At 37.8% G+C, this 20,150-nt stretch overlaps 1 protein-coding gene across 1 annotated transcript in view; it reads left to right on the forward strand.

Annotated features, from left to right (window-relative positions):
* Positions 1 to 19,421, forward strand: part of TMC1 (transmembrane channel like 1) — a 174,169-nt gene extending 154,748 nt beyond the window's left edge. Inside the window, exons 17-21 of the mRNA XM_015117946.3 lie at positions 2,944 to 3,183; positions 8,723 to 8,848; positions 12,336 to 12,414; positions 12,516 to 12,567; positions 19,399 to 19,421. Of these exons, the coding sequence (XP_014973432.1) occupies positions 2,944 to 3,183; positions 8,723 to 8,848; positions 12,336 to 12,414; positions 12,516 to 12,567; positions 19,399 to 19,421 (520 nt within the window). The remainder of the gene's footprint in view (positions 1 to 2,943; positions 3,184 to 8,722; positions 8,849 to 12,335; positions 12,415 to 12,515; positions 12,568 to 19,398) is intronic.
* Positions 19,422 to 20,150: the final 729 nt, after the last annotated feature.

The raw sequence follows: 20,150 nt of genomic DNA on the forward strand, positions 1-20,150 counted from the left end.
TATTAGAACGGGATTGCATTTTTTGAGTATACAGAGATATTCACACACTTTCCAAAGTTCCAGAAGCAAACTGACCATTATTCTATTATTCACCTTCACGTCAATGCTTGGCACAAATACTCTTTTCCTAACCCTAGGAAGGTGATGAGGGAGGGGGATGTCATGTAGAGGGAGGTGTGGGGCAGGTGTAATGTAAAATTAGTAGGCTTACTCTGCACAAAGGTCCTCACACACAATTGTTCCATTATTTTGTGAAGCATGAGGATATAATGCCGGAGCTTAACCATTTTCTACAGAAACAATTAAAAAGGTACAGGGATTTTGTATTCAATTCCATTGGACTGTGACTGGAGACATTGAATTACTGCTTTAGGAATTGCTGAGTAGTGGAGGTTACTTATGCAGATGTTATTAACATCAACATTTATAGATAAAATCCATTTTGCTATGATTTGGTTGAATGCTCAGTAACCTTTATTTACACACTTACTGTTTGAAATACACGTGATGGTTTCTGTGGTAATATTTTTAAATGATGAAAGCACATAATATCTTGATCATAGCAGGATATTGAGAAATGGCACAGAACATACAGTGAGAGAGAAAATGAGTTTTGGACATTGCTCCAACACTGCTTCATTGGGTACCCTCTGGCCAGGTTTATCACCTTTTTCTTCTCACCTTCTCAGTTGATCGGATGTGAATAATTTACCTGACATGTACATGTCACTGAAGTAATAAGGAGAGTTAAATAAAAGAAGCTTTCATTTTCTTTGATCTTCCTGGAAGAAAAGCATTTTATAATGCTAAAGTATTAAATGATTTTTACTGACAGATGACGGGATCAAGCCTGGGTAAGGGACTTAGTGGGCCGAGCTGATTAGTGATTCATGAGCAAAGATAGGATGAGCATTAAGATTCAGATATTATTATGCCAGGACTTATTTTTCTAGGTTATGGCTCTTGAGTTATTTGTTCAAAATGTCTTTGTGATATTTATTTTGAAATTTTGAAATTTATTTATAGATGCATGCACAAATAATAAGCATATACCTACGAACAATGTGCGTGTATATAGGTACAAATATATGTGGTTTTAGGCAAGTCTCGATTTTGAATTATGTGCAAAATTATGTTTTAGAATTGATTAGGTTATGCAGCAATGAAACAACCTCAAAATCTTAGCAGCTCATAAAAAGAACATGTTCAATGTGGGGTGGAAGAAGAGCTTTGCTCTTCTTAACTTACCTTTGCTTTAGAGACCCGGACTGATGGAATAGGATCCATCTGAAACATTGCTATCACACTAGCAGAGAACGAAGAGAAGGAAAAACCACACAGGGCTTTAAAGCTTCTACCCAGCAGTAAGGGCCTAATTTCTTTTCATACTTTATTGGCCAAAACAAGTGATGTCGCCACCTGATTTTTAGAAAGACTCAAAGTGTATTACATCAACAAGTATTGGTATTGGGGGATATAATCCGGTGCTTTGCAATTCTAACCCATTAGCTGGGACTATCACTTGCTTACTTGCTCACTTTTTTGGCGTTCCCTCTCTCTTGCTGTCCTGTAACAAAAGTATACTGTATTGTTTTAAAATCTATCCTCCCATTAGAAAAAAATAGTTTAACTTCCTACAAAGTCTTTGTTCAATTCGTTATGGTAAAATATCATTCAGATCTATTGCTTGAAATCTTGTCAACAAGACAGCCCAAATTGTGACAATATTCCACTTTTCAAAGAAATGAGTTAACTGGGTTGGCAAAAGTTCAATTATAGCGGAAACTAATTTCTTCATTTAAATTAAAAATGTCTCTATAATGAACCAAATTTACATTGGATTGGCTAAACAGCTATTCAGGGAGAACAAAATGCTAAACCTAGTTAGAAATGTTGCGGGCTTCATTATAGATAGAACAGTTTAAAAGACAGGGCTCCCCTTACATTTTTAAAAAAAGTGCACATGTATCTTCTTCTGATTTTGAGATAACAATGCTATTTGTATTGATTTATGGTGCTAATGAATTTTCTCATCCAAGAAGAGTGAAACTTATTTTGTTGAAGTAATCAACTAAGCCATCAAGTAAAAGTGACCACACCAAAGTGGTTCCTACCTAAAAGTAGTATTTTAAAATACTTATAAAAATTCAGATGCACAAAGCAGAGAATTCCCAAGACAAGCTACAGAAAGAAAGTAAACAGATAAACTAAATTTAAATAAATGTGTGGAATTTTCATCTCAAAAACCTATAATCTAGTTATACATTTTCAATAAAACCCTATTTTAGGAGGCATAAATACATCATTGCAATTGGCTTTAAAACACCATATCACCTACAAAGAGAAAATGATCAACATCAGAAAGAGAAAATTTATTTTAATTTTTTTCTTTCATTAAGCAAAAATTTTTTTCAGTTGTAAAGTCATGGCCTACTGCAACCTTGACCTCCTGTCATTAAGCAAAAACTAATTATTCATTACAAAAGTGATTAATTCAAATGTACAGTTTATTTGAGTAGAAGAAGTGACTTTAAGGGTTAATTATTTTTAACAAGTTATATTTATAGATATATTAGTCAATGGTATAAGTGTTGGGGAAAGTTTATTTTAGAATTAGAAGAAAGAAGTAAAACAATTGTAAATATTGTTTACCCTGTTGTAGTTTAAATTCACTAATGACAGTAGGTTTAGTTAATTAACAACATTCTTTCTATGAAATAATTATGATATGCAATTCCTACAATAATGGGGAAAGTGGCAAAATGTGTTTAGAAGTTGGAAATAGATAAGTGCAGTTTATTTATGAAAAGGGTTTGTGTGGTTGAAAGTAGCAGTGTATTTTCTGCCTTTGGAAAAGAAGCCTGATGTCAAATAAACAGAAGCAGTGTGACTTTGCTATGGAGTAAAGACTCAAAACTGAGCAGAGTTCTGTTTTCTTTCTAGGATGGGCTCCTTCTTTGCTCCCAGCCTCCCAGGCATCAATATCCTTCGACTCCACACATCCATGTACTTCCAGTGCTGGGCCGTTATGTGCTGCAATGTTCCTGAGGCCAGGGTCTTCAAAGCTTCCAGATCGAATAACTTCTACCTGGGCATGCTACTGCTCATCCTCTTCCTGTCCACCATGCCTGTCTTGTACATGATCGTGTCCCTCCCACCATCTTTTGATTGTGGTCCCTTCAGGTCTCTTTTTGAAATTTGACTCAGGCATGATGTTCTTTCAGGGATGGAGGTGGGAATGGCCATTCATTGTATAAGCTATTTTTTTTTTTCCCCAAACAATGGCATTTTTGGTTGGTGGAAATGAGATCCCGGCTGGGCGCAGTGGCTCACGCCTATAATCCCAGCACTTCGGGAGGCTGAGGCAGGTGCATCACCTGAGGTCAGGAGTTCGAGACAAGCCTGGCCAACACGGTGAAACCCCATCTCTAACAAAAATATATAAATTAGCCAGGCGAGATGGCGGGTGCCTGTAATCCCAGCTACTTGAGAGGCTGAGGCAGGAGAATCGCTTGAGCCCAGGAGGCGGAGGTTGCAGTGAGCTGAGATGGCACCACTGCACTCCAGCCTGGGGGACAAGAGCAAAATTCTGTCAAAAAAAAAAAAAAGAAAGAAAGAAAGGAAGGAAAGGAAGGAAGGAAGGAAGGAAGGAAGGAAGGAAGGAAGGAAGGAAGGAAGGAAGGAAGGAGAAAAAAGAAAAAAAAAGAAATGAGATCCTTTGGGTATTCAGGTTCAATAGGTGACGTGGAGATTCTTTGGCAAGTTCTATCTACTTCCTCATTTGGGAATCATAAAAGAGAAAATACTTTATACTTTTCCAGGCTCTGCCTGGGTAAAATATGTATGGTGAATCTGAGCTGTTTCCACCTTAGGGAATAGCTAAGAGCAAGGTCTGATGACACTGGTCTGGGTGTGAGTTTGCCTGACTCTGGGCCGTCACATCCAGACATGGTCAGCTCTCACTACTTCTCTTGTGCATCACTACCTTAGAGAGAGAGAGAGAGAGAGAGAGAGAGAGAGAGAATACCCCACATTTTACCTAGGAAAGAGAATTATTACTAAATACTAATGAGCATAAAGAGCGCCAATTTATTATCCAATTTGCCACATGCTAGTGAAAAAAATTAAGGCTGTTCCACATATATATTCTCTCCCAATTATCATTCAAGTCAGGAATCAAGAGTCACAACGGCTCCTTGTATATTTAGAGATATACATTTCTACAGTTCTCTATGACAGAGCTCTCTTCTCCCTATGACACATATCAGAAAACTAAGTCCCTGGCATCTGGAGGATGAGGTTTCTTTCCCTAAAGGGGCTTAGAAATGAATCTACCAGAAGTTCTCCCAAAAATCTCTGCGTGTTGAGTCACTGTCCAACATGCACTTGAACTGTTTCTCCTTTTCAGTGAAGGAAATGAGACTGTAAAAAGCCATGTGAATGATATACATGATGCTATAATGACCACATATAATTCCCCCTTTATGTTGTCAGATCTAAGTTATTTAATTAAAGTCAAAAGGTTCATTGCCGACAGACTAAGTATATAAGAGACATTTTCACTCTAACAGTAGTCTGAGTTATTGCTTTGCCGGAAAACAAGAAAATGTTAAGCCAGCTGATTGAGTTAAACTAGCTGGAGCTCTATCTACTCATCAAACTGATGTTGAGAAGCTCTGTTAATTCCATTGTGTGTGTGGGTGGGTGTGTGTGTGTTTCCAAGTGGACTGAAATAAATAATGCAGACAGTGACATCTGGAGACTAAATATGAAATTACAGTCTTGATGGAGACATTTGTCTCAATAAATCCCTAACCAATCTCGGAGTACAAAATTCAAGAAATATGCCATTCAAAGGCTTTAGTTAATTGCAAATTATTCACACAACTGGGAAGGGGTATCTCTATGCTATTTAGATTTTTTTTTTCATGTCAGTTTCCTCACTTTGGAGCCAAAGGATGTTTACATTGTTTATTTGTCTGGACTTAAAAGTTTGAAAGGATTGTCCTGCTGTAGAAATGAGGTGAGAATGCTTGTATTAGTGGGTACCTCATAGCATGTCATCTTTATGAAACCTGAGTTTTAGGTGATTTGCTTAACCTTCCTAGCGAAGGTTGTCTGACTCTATCTGGATCTTGGGCAAACAGCAATTTAGGAAATATAAATTTGAACCAAGTTACTGGAGGTAACACAGTGATGGCTAGTTGCTTTCCAGTGTAGGGAAGTTTTCAGGTAAGATGGCTATAGTGCATTTATCCATTCAGTAAAGCAATGTGATGAGATATTCTAGTTTGTCTGGTTTTGTAAGACCTGGCTAGAGAGGGTAAATTTTCCAAGAAACTATTCCAATAGGCTAGTAAGTGGATTTGTCTTAAATAGTTGACAATTTAAAAACTATTTATTTGATGTCCAGATGAAGGCAATTCTAATTGTTCTATAGCATTTCCTGACATTTGATGTTTTCTCCCATCTATGTCAATAATTCTGAACAATTTATAGTTCTCTAGGTTTTTATACACATCCCTGCTTACATTATGACAATTTTATTTTTTCATGTATTTTCATCTTACTGCAAAGATAATATGTGTTTATGCTAGAAAACCTAAACATTGTAGAAATATTTTTACATGAAAAGAAGCGTGGTCCGTAATCTCGAAAACCTGAAATAACAATGTTTTAGCATTTTATATTCTGGTTTGCCTTTTACACATAATTTTTCATAACTGAGCTTGTACTGACACAGGATGTTTCTCAGCCCCTTCGCTGGACTCACAGAGGGCGCCCTGTCTACTCGCCCTGCTGTGCTAAACCCCTTGTGGGAGGAAGCATGTGGGCAAGCGAGTGCGGGATCTGGCCAGACACACCGGGCACTGACACAGGAGCAAGCTCCATGTGGGGCCTGTGGCCAGACCAGGTGTGTCACCTTGAGGAGAATGCAACGGTGCCCAAGTGAGGGTGCCTATGACCCCGAAGTCCCAGAGGCAGTGTTACAATGCTTCCTGAGTCCCACCATCCTCAGCCTGATGGATGGCAGTGTGTTAGCAGCTCAGTTGGCTCCTTGCCTCATCACGTGGGGCAGCTGCCCTCCACCATAGAAGGCAAAGGGCCAGTGTGACAACCTTTCCTGGGTACCCACATTCAGTGGGCCCCGAGCTCTTGTCCAGCGTCCAAGAAGAATGAGGTCACATGGATTATTGAACGATGGTGAAGACGGATAATTTTATTGAGTAATGAAACTGGCTTTCAGCAGAGAGGGGAGCTGGAGAGGGGCCAGGAAGGGCAGGTCCTCTTCCCCAAAATCAGGTTGTCTCTTCCCTAAAGTCAGGCTGTCTCTACCCTCTACCAACCAACTGAGTCTGTGGTCTTTATAGGCACAAGATGGACAGTGTGTGCTGATTGGTTTGTGAGTGTGCAAAAAAGGTTAAAGTGAAGACATCACTCAAAGGTAGACATGACAGTGTAGAAAACCAATTAGGAAAGGGTAGGTATATGTAAAATAGGTGAAGGGTGGGGATGAATCAGAGGAAAGTGCACCAAACAGGAAGACAAGTTCTCAATCCGGTCTGAGGATTTAACTTGGAGTTTGGCTTTCAGGCTTTAAACTGTCTTTGGCTTGGAGGTGGCATTTCACCAGGTACCTGCCCCTATCTGTCTAGGCATTTGGCTGCCTTGTGTTGCTATCAGTATACTAGGTGCAGGTTTTTAGTATTAAAAGTTAAAATTATATTGTGACGCTGCTATTATATTGCTCATTTGCAATCATACTTTATGCATCTATTTTTCTTAGTAGTTTAGCTGACTTCTAGAGATTGGGGATAGAGCATTTCCATCTCTGTGGGTCTAGACACAGTAAAGTGCTGGTCAATAATTTGAATGAATGAATGAATAATGACTGCTTATTGTGCACTAAGCACTAGAGGAGACGCAGGGGTTAGTCCATGCACTAAGCATTGATTCTGGTCCTGTGGCACTTACCACCCAGCTGGGAAAAAAGACCTCTTCATAAGCTGTTCTAATCTAGAGTGGTGCTATGCCTACAGCAGGACTATGGATAGACAAAGACAACTGGAAAAATAATTCTGAGAATATTGTGTAATAGCACACTTTGGCTAACCTGGCAGGAGAAGACATTGCCAGGGATTTGTAGATGCTTCCATAATTTGTATGTAATTAAGATATCTGGACTCCTTTCTTTGGTAAAAAGCCTGACCTGAAAAAGGTACACAAGAATCCCCAGGGACCTAGTAACTTTGCTTTGGGTCACACCGAATGCTGAGAAGGCCTTTGTGGGTAGGGATAATTTCATAAAATTTGAATCCCCCACTCTAACCTTATTCATCAGCTATGACCTGAGATGCTGGAGAAGGGAGGATAGATGGTCTTATCTTTTTTGGTACTTTTAATTTATCTGCTTATCCTGTATTCCATCTGGCTGGGGCTGTTGAGGGGTATGAACAATTAGAATGGAATGGTGAAAAATAAAACTTTTTGGAATAGGGAGTTATAATCTTATATTGCTTGTAAGCTTCATTCCCTCTTATGTATCATAAGTGTTGAAAATTAGTGTGTAGATCTTTAATTTGTGAAGCAAACCTTGTACCTCTGTAGTGCAATGACTACTGACAAAGTACTTGGAGTCGCTCTGTCTGCTGGAAGATAGTATTGGTTAGACCAGGAGAAAAAAACCATAATCTGGGACTTGTGTGCCGTTGTTATTTAGTAGTTGAAAGTGCTTAAAGATTAAAATACAAAAGCAAAACTAAACATTGTATTAAATGTTGCACCAACATTTATTCTGATGATGCGTACAACTTGGTGAAACCCAACCCAAATCTCTTTTGAAAATTACATCTTTTCATAGTAAAATCAGTATGCATATACAGAGAAAACAATGGTGTAAAGAATATCATGAATATTATGGTACAATTCTAGCTCTTCCTTAGTAAGTCAAGACATCCTGTTCTCGTTTTTCTAGTTTATAGGAGCTGATACTTGCCTTCATGGATCTGCGCAGTGGAGCTAAGCTGGTATTCATTAGGGCCTGTCCAGGAGAAGAAACTGAGAGGGAAAGAACCCATGATTCGGTGTGGTTACCTTACCTATTAACATATCTGATGAAGGAAGTCTGGTGGAAAATAAGATGGAAGCTATTGCATGGAAAGAGATATTGGATTATATGTGGATTTTATTCCACTGGGCTATTCCTTGTTCTCATTTCCAAGGCTAATTAAAAATTGAGTACACTGTTTACTTAGCTCAAAGAGAGTGTTCTCCTAAAAGAGCAGCTGACTGAGAGGCAGACTTATAAGCTATTTACAAAATGTATTTCAATCAAAATCTTAGAAATACAGTTTTAAAAAAATCTTCTCCCAAAAAGATGAAATGTGGGTAGGGATAATTTCATAAAATTTGAATCCCCCACTCTAACCACATTCATCAGCTATGACCTGAGATGCTGGAGAAGGGAGGATAGATGGTCTTATCTTTTTTTTTTCCCCTAACTACTTTGACTATATGTTTATATTGGGATCATATTTATCGTATCTTACCCATATATTGACTACATGAGGTCAAAGTGTCAGCAGTTGTAGCTAAACATCAGATTCCTAACCTGAAAGAGGACCTAAGCAGTAATTGAGAAAGATTTCCGGTTTTCTTGCTTTAACCATGGTTTTTCCATACCTTCTTGATAAACTTCTCTCTCCCTTTTTAATTCCCCCAGTGGCAAAAATAGAATGTTTGAAGTCATTGGAGAGACGCTGGAGCATGATTTCCCAAGCTGGATGGCGAAGATCTTGAGACAGCTTTCGAACCCTGGGCTGGTCATTGCTGTCATTTTGGTGATGGTGTATGTGCTTTCCCCCCTCATAGAAAGAGCCTTTGTGATGTTCTTCCTGGCTGCTTTTACATTTCAGCTTTTTCAGCTCTTTCACTCTCCCTAAGGGTTGTGCTGTAACCTATCCAAATGCAACACTGATTACATGGTGGTGAGAGGCTAAAATTCATGAGCCATATTCTGATCCTATTGGATGTAATTCACAGCCATCTGCATCTGTCTTTGCTTCCCCAGGATTATAAGATTTGTTCCCAAGTAACCACAATAATTATCCGTAAACAGCTAAAGCAAGGAAAACATAAATGCTAAATGCTAAATCTAATCGGTACGTTGAGCTTCCCCCAACAGCCCGACCTCCACCTCTTGTTCCATAAAGCAGATGGCTGTGAATATACAGAAATAATGAGCCTCTAAGTTAATATTCCCCTTGGGGGCCCTATAAACTATATTTTAGGGTCAAGGGCTTAGAGGGTCTTAAAAATTTCCCTGTCCTTGTTGTTAGAGGGCCATCAATAACAGTATGTTCACGATAATAGAATCAGAGGACCAGAGCATCTTGGGAAGTTTCTGTAGTCTATGCCTTCAAAGTCAGAAGTGATTTCCAAAGGGGAACTTGTCAGATGACTTTTGTTTTCATATAACTTTCATTGGCTTCTGACTCTTGGCCACCACAGATAAATTTACATTCTAAGTAAAAGTATAGACTTGCTGTGGAAGAGCCAAAAGCAGCGTCCGTCTCTTCCTTTCAGTCCCTGAGTGCCTCCTACATAGAATGCCTGGAGCTGCCACCACTCAGTCAGGGGGTAAATATTAAACAACCCCAGGAACACGTTAAGAACAAAGTTGATGCAAAGGATTTGGTTCATTTAAATAAAGGTAAAACGAGGAAATCTCAGGGAGAAAACTCCCAGTGGTTTGCAGTAAATGAACAGGGATTCTGACCCAGTTATTGTCATGATCACAAGCCACATAAAGTAGTGAGGGCAGGTTTATCTTCTTCAATTTTATAACCTAAGAACTTGATTTAAAGAAGGAAAGCGATTTTCTCTAGGCAAGAGAGAGAGAGAGTAAAATGGTCACAGAAGGACCTAAAGCAGATCCTTTGACAGTAAATCCAGTGCTCACTTCTTTATACCAAGAGGCTTTCTGTGAGGGAGAGCTAATAACCTGTGGGGATAATTAAACAGTAAATCAGATTACCATTATATATTACATAACCTTGATAATGGAGTGCTATTAAGAATCTGATAGTAAATCTCTGGCACAGATGCATTAGAAAATGACCTACTGAATGCAGCATGTTTCACCAGATGGCCTTTGAAACGATTTTCTTTCTCTACATGTCCATGATACAGTGGCTTCTGAGAGCATGTTAATCAGTATCCTGTGGCCTTTGAGAGTCAAGGCCTTTTAGTGGTATGAGTGAGGTGTTGTTTAAAACACACACACACAGACACACACACACACAATGTAAACATCAGATTTTGTTACCATATTCTTAATTTATTAAGAGACATGTTTATTTTTAAGTGAAGGAGTGACATTGTTCAAATGCCTTAATCCAAAGATCTAGCAATCGGTCCTAAGAGTGTTTAAAAGGAATTAACACTGCCTTTGTTTCAGGTACTATTTACACACTGACTCGTTTAATTCCCATAACAGCCTTGAGAAGTTAGCTTCATTAATCATACTGTCAATAACACATTGAAGTTCTGCCCCAAGTCAAGTGACTAATAAGGGGAATTTAAACTCGTGTCTTCTCCTTCACGCTAATTTCCTACACTCGCTTGCAGCACCAAACAGGGATCAGAATCAGTGGGAATTTCAGATGGGCTGAAAGCCACTTGTCTGAGATGGTATAGACCCAGGGTCATCACACTTTTCCTAATTAGAGGGCCAGAGGCAAATTAGGCCAAGAGGCAAAATTGAGGATATTAATTAAGTAATTACTCATATAACCATTAAAAAAACCGAAAAAACCATTCTTAATTCATGGGCCGTACAAAGCAGTCTGGCAGTCATCTTCAGCCTGCAGGACCTAGTTTGCTTTGATCTGGACAGCCTGGAGGAAAGCTGGCCCTATGCACGTGTCAAATAGGTATACTGAAAGGTTGATTGTGGCTCTGAGGTTCTGATTTAAAACCCAGATTTTAGCTTATTACCGATTAGATTTTTTTCAAATTCTGAGATCTCCTCTTCTACTTTATGAGGCCCATACAATTGGCTTAGCTTTTTATTACCTTTAATTAGAGAACTGTACTAGTATTTTGAATTTCCCCCAATGGATTTTATTATATCAACCTGGATGGCTTTTGGGTATCTAAGCAGAATTCAGGTTAGTTCTCTGCAGGCAGTTTCATTCCTTTGGAGACTAGAAAAAGATTTGCGAGGAATACTTATTTAATGGGCATTACAAGGCAGAAAATCATGGTGGATAAATAGAGAATTCCAGAACTTGAAAGGACTTGTGAAATCTTTGAGTTCATCCTCTGAATCCAGGAACTTTTCTGAGAAAATCCTTGTAATACACCACACACACACACACACACACACACACACACACACACACTTTTATTGAGTACCTATTTCATGCCAGATATTGCCCTGCATGCATTTATGTACGTAATTTTAGTTAAACTCCCATCCCTCATGTAAGAGACAAACAAACTCTGCCAAACCATATCAATAATTGTGTTGCTAGCACCAGATGGCTCATAAAGGATATTGTCTTTCATTTTTGGGAGTAAAGGAAATGTGTTCAATATCCAGTTATTTGCAGCAAAGAGTGATATAAGTTACCTTTTTTACTGCATTTTTTCTTTGTTTGTTTGTTCGTTTTGCCTTAAGTGAAGATAAGCATATTTATTTTTAACAGAATTGTCTGGCTAGAATTTGCCCTTTCTAGAATGTAAATGTCATTTAAAATCCAAGAATATTCCTTTATACAACATTTTCTTTTTGAGGGAGAAAGAAATGCAAACAATACATTCTACCGAAAAAAATTCCATGTTCATTATCTATGCCTATGAGGATTATATTCTTAGCTGCAAAGGCCAAAGGACGAAATTTAAGGCAGAAAGTCGTTTTCCTTTTTGTTCGACATATTCCCTAAGCTGCAGTAGGTTTTCCATTCTCTGGAATGTCATTGCCATCCATTTAAAATGCTACTTTCAATTACGATTTAAACTGGTGTTAATACATTTCCAGGAAAAAGCTAATATTAGGCAGTGTGAAATAGCAGACAGAGCAGGCTGTGGATCAGGAGCCGTGGGCCCCAACTTGCCAACTTCACCCCAGCTTCATCCCTGTGTCATCCTGAGAGTGTCTCTTTACCTCTCTGAACCTCAGCTTTTATCTGTAAGACAAGAGATTTAGAGTAGAAAACAGCTTAATGTTCATTCCCATGCTGATATTTCATAATTTACTTAATGTAAATTTAAGAAGTATCTTGGGGAACTGAAATATACCCTAAATTGTATTTTTTTTCTTTTTAATTTAGTTTGACCATCTATTATCTCAATGCTACTGCCAAGGGCCAGAAGGCAGCAAATCTGGATCTAAAAAAGAAGATGAAAATGGTAAGATACAATTTATTTCATAGAAATATTACCTTTATTAATGTCAAGTAGTGGAAAACACTGAGAAATCTAATTTTTTTCCCTTATATTTTATTGTGTAGCAAGCTTTGGAGAACAAAATGCGAAACAAGAAAATGGCAGCTGCACGAGCAGGTTGGAGATATGTTTACATTTGTAATTTTTCTTTTTCTTTTTCTTTTTTTTTTGGCTTTTTCTCCATTGGATGGTGAGTGGCATTATTGCCACGAGCAAGTCATTCCACAATCCTTACCTTCCACCTTTTTAGCCCTTCTCAGGCATCACATTCAGGGGATTTGGTTGCTTTCTGTTGGGAGGGAAAAAAGAGAAATGAAAATGTGGGTGTGTAAACTTGGCAGTAGTGATTTTTAAAAGTGACCTTGAAAATGCACAGAAAATGAAGAAATCCCCCGTATAGTCATATACAAACAGCACACACAAATGCAGATGCTCTCCTGCCCATGTTGACTATTTTCATACATGGAAGGATATGGCGAGAAGATCCCAAGAGAGTCCTCTGGGCTTTCCACCACTGATTGCCAGAAGCTCTTTCTAATCCATTAAACTTTCTTTTTTGAAAAACCTCTTTAATTTTTAAAATACTAGAGTAAAGCCAACTTCTAGTTGCCAAAATTAATAATATGCTTTGAGTTCCCCATGGAAAGGTGATACCTAAGAACTTTAGTGAAAACTTTTTCCAACTTTTTCCTCAGTCCTAACTTTAAAACTCTTTATATTAGTAGGACTGTGTCCCCACTGTAAGTAATAAAACACTCAAATTGGTTTAATTAAGAAATAGCAATTTATTTGACCATAGAAATATAGGGAAATGGTATTTTTTTATTTTTATTTTTTATTTTATTTTATTTTTTTTGAGACCTGGTCTGGCTCTGTGGCCCAGGCTTGAGGGCAGTGGTATGTTCTTGGCTCACTACAGCTCCAAATTCCCAGGCTGAAGTGATCCTTCCTCCTCAGTCTCCTGAGTAGTGGGGACTACAGGTGCACACCACCATGGCTGGCTAATTTTTCATTTTTGTGTAGAAGTGAGGTCTTGCTAAGTTACCCAGGCTGCTCTCAAACTCTTGGGCTCAAGTGATCTCTTTTTGGCCTCCCAAAGTATTAGGATTACAGGCATGAGCCACTGTGGCCAGCCTTCAGTATTGCGGGATCTGGCCAGCAGCCTGCAATGCAGCAGGGCTCTCTCTTTGTTCCCAGACAGATCGGCAGGTCAAGAAATAATAGACACACATGAGATAGTGAAAGCTGGGTCCAAGGGGGTCACCACCTTCTGGTCCCACAGTGCCAACAATGCACTGGATATACCAACATTTATTAAGTTTAGTGAGGGTGGGGGAAGGTTAGTGAGGGATTTAGGGTCATTTGATTATGAGGTGAGATGGTCACATGTGGATGAAGTAATTGTTTAACATAACATCTGTATGCAGAAGTACAGTATACAGAGGTAAGAATTTACAATATAGTGTGTGCATCAGTAATTTCTAACAGAGCCTTAAAATGGAAACACAGTCTTTCCATAACCTATGATTAGCAAGATATTAATCAGCAGTAACAGTTGCAGCAAGAGCTGGTTACAAACAATCCATAGAAACAGGATGTGAAGCTAGACAACTGGTTAGACCAGAAATTCTCAGAAGGGAGTATACCTTAATCCTAAAGAGGCCTAGAAGAGCTGTGGCAAGATGAGGGCGTTCATAGCCCTATCTTATCCATATCGACAAGCGCCCCCCTGCATGTGTCCGTTTATAGGCTCTCCACAAGGGTCGCATTCCATTCCCAGAGCTATGAACATCTGCTTTTCTGGGATAGGAATCTTGGTGATGTGAAACCTCCCTGACTGCACATCCATTCATAGGTTCTCTGCAACGGGAAAGACACCATGTGCTGTTGGCTCATACTGGCAGTCCAACCTGGCATTGTCTTTACACAATCCTGCATGCAATTTTGTATTTACAATAATCAGGAGTGTTTCATCTTTTATTCCGTAGCAATAGTTTCAAGGGGTCTCCCTATATCTCCCCCTTTTCTCTGATTTAAATGAACCATAGCAATCATAGCTTGGCACTGATTATGATTGGATTGAAGAATATTTTCCAATTTTACACATGAACAATAAACCAATGGCACAAATTATACACAGAACAAAATTAATGATAGTGGATCCTCCCAAAGATTTTATCCATTGAATGGGGTTGAGATTAGATAACCCCTTAGAGATACTGTCTAAAACTTCAGCACCGGGTAAAGCAGTTAAGTGTGCTTGAGAGGCCTCAAAAATCTGTTCTTTTAGCTTGCTTATGTCTAAACTTAGATTATCTTCTCTTCCTCGTAAATGGTGTTTTATTGATTCCCAATTGTGAACAGACTCATTATATTGGAACAGAATTATACAAAAATCAGAAGTATTCCAATCACATTGCATTTGTAATCTATGTTCTAAACTCATAATTCTGTCTCCCATCCATGTAACAGTTTGTCTTAGATCATTAATTTGATTGGCCAATTTTTGATCAATACTTGACTGAGAATTCCACATCCGAGTAGAATTGTTTTTTGCCATTTATCTACAAAATGAGCAGTTTGAATAGATTGATGTAACTACATTATAGTTAATAATTTTAATAGATAATTAACTATATATTAACTACAATGTAGTTACATCAGTGTAACTCCAGCAGTAGCAGCAGTCACAGTAACAGCAATCAAGCCCATTATTACTGCAATTAATGTAAAAATAAATCATTTACTCCTTTTAAGAATTTTCTGTAGAATGTTACTAATAACTTGGATAGAAGGGGAAGATTCCCAAGGCCTATGTAAGGCTATGGGGAGCCAAATACCCTCTCTGGCTCTGACATAGTAATATCTACTATGATATTGATTAAAGGATGAGTCAATACAAGTATACAAGTAACAATTAACACAGGTAATTATGTTGGTTTTTGAACTAATATGCATCTTTCCTACTAATAACATATATGGTGGTTTAACACAACTTTTAAGTGGTATAGTTTTGTTGGATTCCATATAGATAGTATATATATTTTGGGATGATATTCTTTTTTGTGAATATGGGGTGGGGGGAATAGGTTGTATGAGAGGTGGTGGTGGGACATTAACAACAGGGGGGTATAAGTCCTCATAATCTTTACTATCCCATCTTTGAATTGACCTTTTGATGATTGCCATAGTGATATTTTTGGCTGTGTGGAAATAGTAGTGTAAATCAATCTGTTGTCTTAGTTTTTGAGGTGACGAGGTGGATTTACTTATAACACTTTCTCCAGCCCAAACTCTCATACCAGTCATAGCTATGGTTAACCTCCATAATTCTGAATGTTCAGGTCCTAAGTGGGGAACAATGAGGCTTGGATTTGGAGGGGCAACCCCTGCCCCTTTCCACTTAAAAAGAAAAAAGGAGTTAAATCTCCCATATAATAGGGGAGGGTTGTCACTACTTTTTTGATAAGTAATATCATAGAGAAAATGTTGCCAATCTCTGTGACCCTGAGAGCAATCATTAGTAATATGACCTTTAGGAGCCCAGTCAACAATGGTGTAGAGAGAATTAGATAACACAGTTCCTTCTGAACTAACGCAATCCTTCCATATTAATTTGTCAGCATTTGAAGACAAGTTGAGAGGACATGTAGGTCCTAAAGGCTTATATTGGGATGTGTGAATATAATCAGTGATTCCTGTTTTGATCTGCCTTAGAGGTTTTAACGAGAGCCCTGATTCCAAGTGTCCTAAAGGAGGGACAGAGTGACCAGATGGTAGTGTGACTACCCAAGTTTGAATATCTAATGAGAGACATCCATTAGTGGGTCCCAGGCACAAAGGTGGATACCTAAAACCTAAAGTGATATTGAAAGGGGTTCCTTCTTCTGAAGGTTGGGCAGGACAATGATCATCTACAAAACCAGGCATCCAAATACTATTTTTTTAGTTGATTTTTACATATTTATCTCCAAATTACCTGATTTTGTTGTAATTTCTTGACTTTTTAGTTTTAAGTATTATCTATTAAAATTATTAACTACAATAGATATAATAATTTTAATAGATAATACTTAAACATTTTTTTATACTCTTGCTCTATGTATTCTCTCTATGTATTCTACCTATGTAGTTATATTATTATTTTCGTTAGGCCAGTATACATGATTATGGTCACACAGTCTTCACAGCTGAGCCAAGTAGTAAACTATGGTACTTGTGCATACTTTAAAATTTTCTCAGGATTCATAAGTCATCATTTCCCTTTTTAAACATTTTCTTATTTTTTATATATTTGTCAGTGATTCGTTTAATTTCCAAATCTCTGCTATTTATTGAATTATACTCTCAATATATTCAGACATATTGGGTTATCTATCCATTTCATTTCCTTAGAGAAATCTTTCCCAGAATCTTCTGAACTTCTCCAATTTCAACTGGTGAGTGTCTAGGATATAGCTATTATCCTTTCATTTTTTCTTCACTGTCATTCAGCAGGATGAATGTCACTTTATCCTGTTTTGGATATCGTGTTTTCCATTTTCTCCAACTTCCTCTCTTTTGGTTTGCTCACATTTTGCAGGTAAGAAAGGGTATGTGAGAGGCAAGTTTTCTGAGACCATGCATATCTGAAATTGCTCTTCTCTTGCTCTCCCTTTTGATTGATAGTGTTGGTGTCAAAAATACTCATCTAATTATATTAGAAATAATATCCCTTCAAAATAATATTTTTTCAGAGGTTTCCCATTGCCTTTTAGATTCCACACTTGCTCTTGAGAAGTTTAAAGTCATTGTGATTCTTAGTCTTTCTTGAACAACTTGTATTTTTGATTATCTGTTTGGTTTTCCAATCTGAAAAGTTCTAGGGTCTCCTTATCTGCATGTTCAGAATTTCATGATGGTGTGTCTTGCACGGATCTATTTTTATTCCTTGTGTACTCATCAATGGATTCTTTTGCTCTTTGGTTGAAGGGAATTTTCTTGAATTGTTTACCAATTCTTTCCATCCATTTTCTGTTTTTTTTTTTTTTTTTTTTGTATGTGGAATTTCTAGTTTATTTTTCATCCTTAAATTCCCTTTGTCTCTTTGTTTTACCCATGAACATTTCCTTATCTTTAAATTTTAACATTTCTCTCGGCCTTTTCGCTTTTGCTATCATAATTTTAGTTTCCGCAAGCTATTTTGTTCTTTAATTCTTCTTTTTTAAACAGCATGCTGTTCTTATTTAATGACTGTAATGGCTTGTTTTGTCTTTATGAGAATATTAATAACTCTTTTTGATGTTTCTTTGCCTTTGATAGTCTGTTTTCTCTAAGCTGTTTTGTCCTTTCTTTTTTCCCTGCTTGGTGATCCCCTGCTTTGTGACCCTCAGCTCATATTTCAGGGTAGGATGCAAAGGTGGATTTTGAAGCTCTAAGCACATGGATGGAGCTTGTGGGCAGATTCTCACTGGAGGACTCTGCCTGGGCTGCTGCTGAACCCCAATGTCAGTATTTTTAGGCTTTTTCTCTTAGGCTGATTAGATTCCTCAGAAAAATTACTTCCGAACTCCTGCCCGGAGAGTAAAGATTTGCTTGGCAAACCTGTAGCGCCTGAGTGGGAAAGACGACACCAGTGGGGCTCAGCTTTCAGCCTACAAATGCTCACTTTGCCCTCTATTTTTATTGTGGCATTCCTTCTGGTCTTCTAGCCCAGAAGCATCTCTGTTTTACTCTTTTTAGAAAAAATTGTTCCTGTCTTCTGCCAGATGAAAGGCGGTGGGGAGTGGGGAGCAATTATTCATTTGTACCAAGTGAAGCCCATCTCAGGCTCTAACTGCTGCTGCTTCATTTTTTAATAACCCCCACCCCTTCACCCCACCAAGCTTGACTGCTTCTTAAATAGACAGCTAAAACGTCCTCTTTGTGTTGGTTCCTTACTTCCAGAGGTACCTGTTGCTGCAAGTTACTGAACATTTTCGAGATTTTATGTGTAAATTATGTTGCTTACTATATTTTTCCTCCCCTGGCTTAGCTTTTCAGTTTGTTAGAATTGATAAGTCATTATCATTAACGTGTCTGCTTTCCAGCTTTTAAAATTTCATCATTGTTGTCTCTTCCCCTATTCTCCCCCTCCTTGTAGGTTTACGCAACCTTCTCCATCCTCCTCCCCAACCCCCCAGAAATTTCTTGACTGTCTTGTTTGTGAAAGAGTGAAAGTTCAATTCAATGTATTTACCTCCGCAGTTTAGGCAAACCTTTGTATTTCCTACTGGGAGAGCAATGGTTTTATCTCCATCTTCATTCTGTTCATCCCACAGTGCTTACCTGGGGTATTGTTTTGAAATAGAGTCTGGGATGGAGTCTACCTTAGTGAGAATTGATTAGAATTGTCTAGTCTTTGCAGAAGATGAGGTGGTTGAAGCACATACATCACATATACCAGCAGTGCTTTTGTATAATTTAATATTATCAAATTAGTGCTTAAGAATGGAAAATTCTGACTTGTAAGATCTAAATTCTAATTAAAGCTTATTTTTGTCTTTATTATTTTAAATGATAATATAATGCTATAGCATACTATTGATCTGATATTTTTCCATAATGTGTATGGCCACCCAGTAAACACCAACTGAATATCTACTGAAAAATGAGGAACTCTTTTATTGGAAAAATATAAAAGGAATGCATGTATCTATTCATCACATAAGCAATAATGTATAAATGTTATAAAAAAAAGTAGTACATTCATTCTCCCTGGTTTAGAATTTGTGAAACCTTTGCAAACTAAGAAACATGGAAAAATTTTGAACATTAAAATGCTAAATATTATGGGAAAATGAGCACATTTGGACAATACAGATTTCTGGCCACCTCGTTCAGAACCATTAAGCACACTGAAAGCTACATTTTTACTTGTCTTCTCTTCATCTCTCTCTCTCTCTCCCTGTTTTTCTTTTTTGTGAACAGCTGCAGCTGCTGGTGGCCAGTAATAAGTATCCTGAGAGTCCAGAAAAGGTACACTTTGCCTTGCTGTTTAAAAGTAATGCAATATGTGAAGGCCCAGAGAACAAGCACTGTGGAGCTGCTATTTTCCTGTTCTACCCCTGATGGATTTTCAAGGTCATGCTGGCCAATCAAGGTATCATCAATCCTACCTGAGCAACAAGAATCTTCACCTTATTCCAAGTCAGGAACTGTTTCTGCGCAGCCACTCTCTCACCTGCTTCATTTCGTGACTTTTTTTTTTTTTTTTTTTAAACAAATTGTGTTTAGAAGTGGGTGTAATCCAGCAATAGAGTTTACTGGCTTAGTTGGTGGGTTAATTAAAAAAATTTGCTCATATGAACTTTCATTTTATATATTTCTTTTGCCTTAGTTTCCTTAAACTGAGAGCAGAAATATTTTACCCTTTTTCCTGTAAGTTCAGAAGTATCTGCAAAAAGTACTCATTGTAATCATTCATTGACTCACTTTTTGAAACCAATACCTTATTTTCTCTTTTTTTCTACCCGTCTCCCCAACCATGCCCCCCACAAATATATACCTAAAACCTTCGTATGTGGTGCTGGATTCAGTATGAAAAGAAATCGGCTTTTTAGAAGAAAAAAAAATCCTATGTGAATTGGCACCTGAATAGCACTGAGTTGAAGATCTCTTACTTTGAGAAGGTACATGAGTCTTATACAACCTAGCTTTTTATGAATTAAAATTAAAAAAAA

The sequence above is a fragment of the Macaca mulatta genome, chromosome 15 (genome assembly GCF_049350105.2).
Source record: "Macaca mulatta isolate MMU2019108-1 chromosome 15, T2T-MMU8v2.0, whole genome shotgun sequence".
Classification (NCBI taxonomy): domain Eukaryota; kingdom Metazoa; phylum Chordata; class Mammalia; order Primates; family Cercopithecidae; genus Macaca; species Macaca mulatta.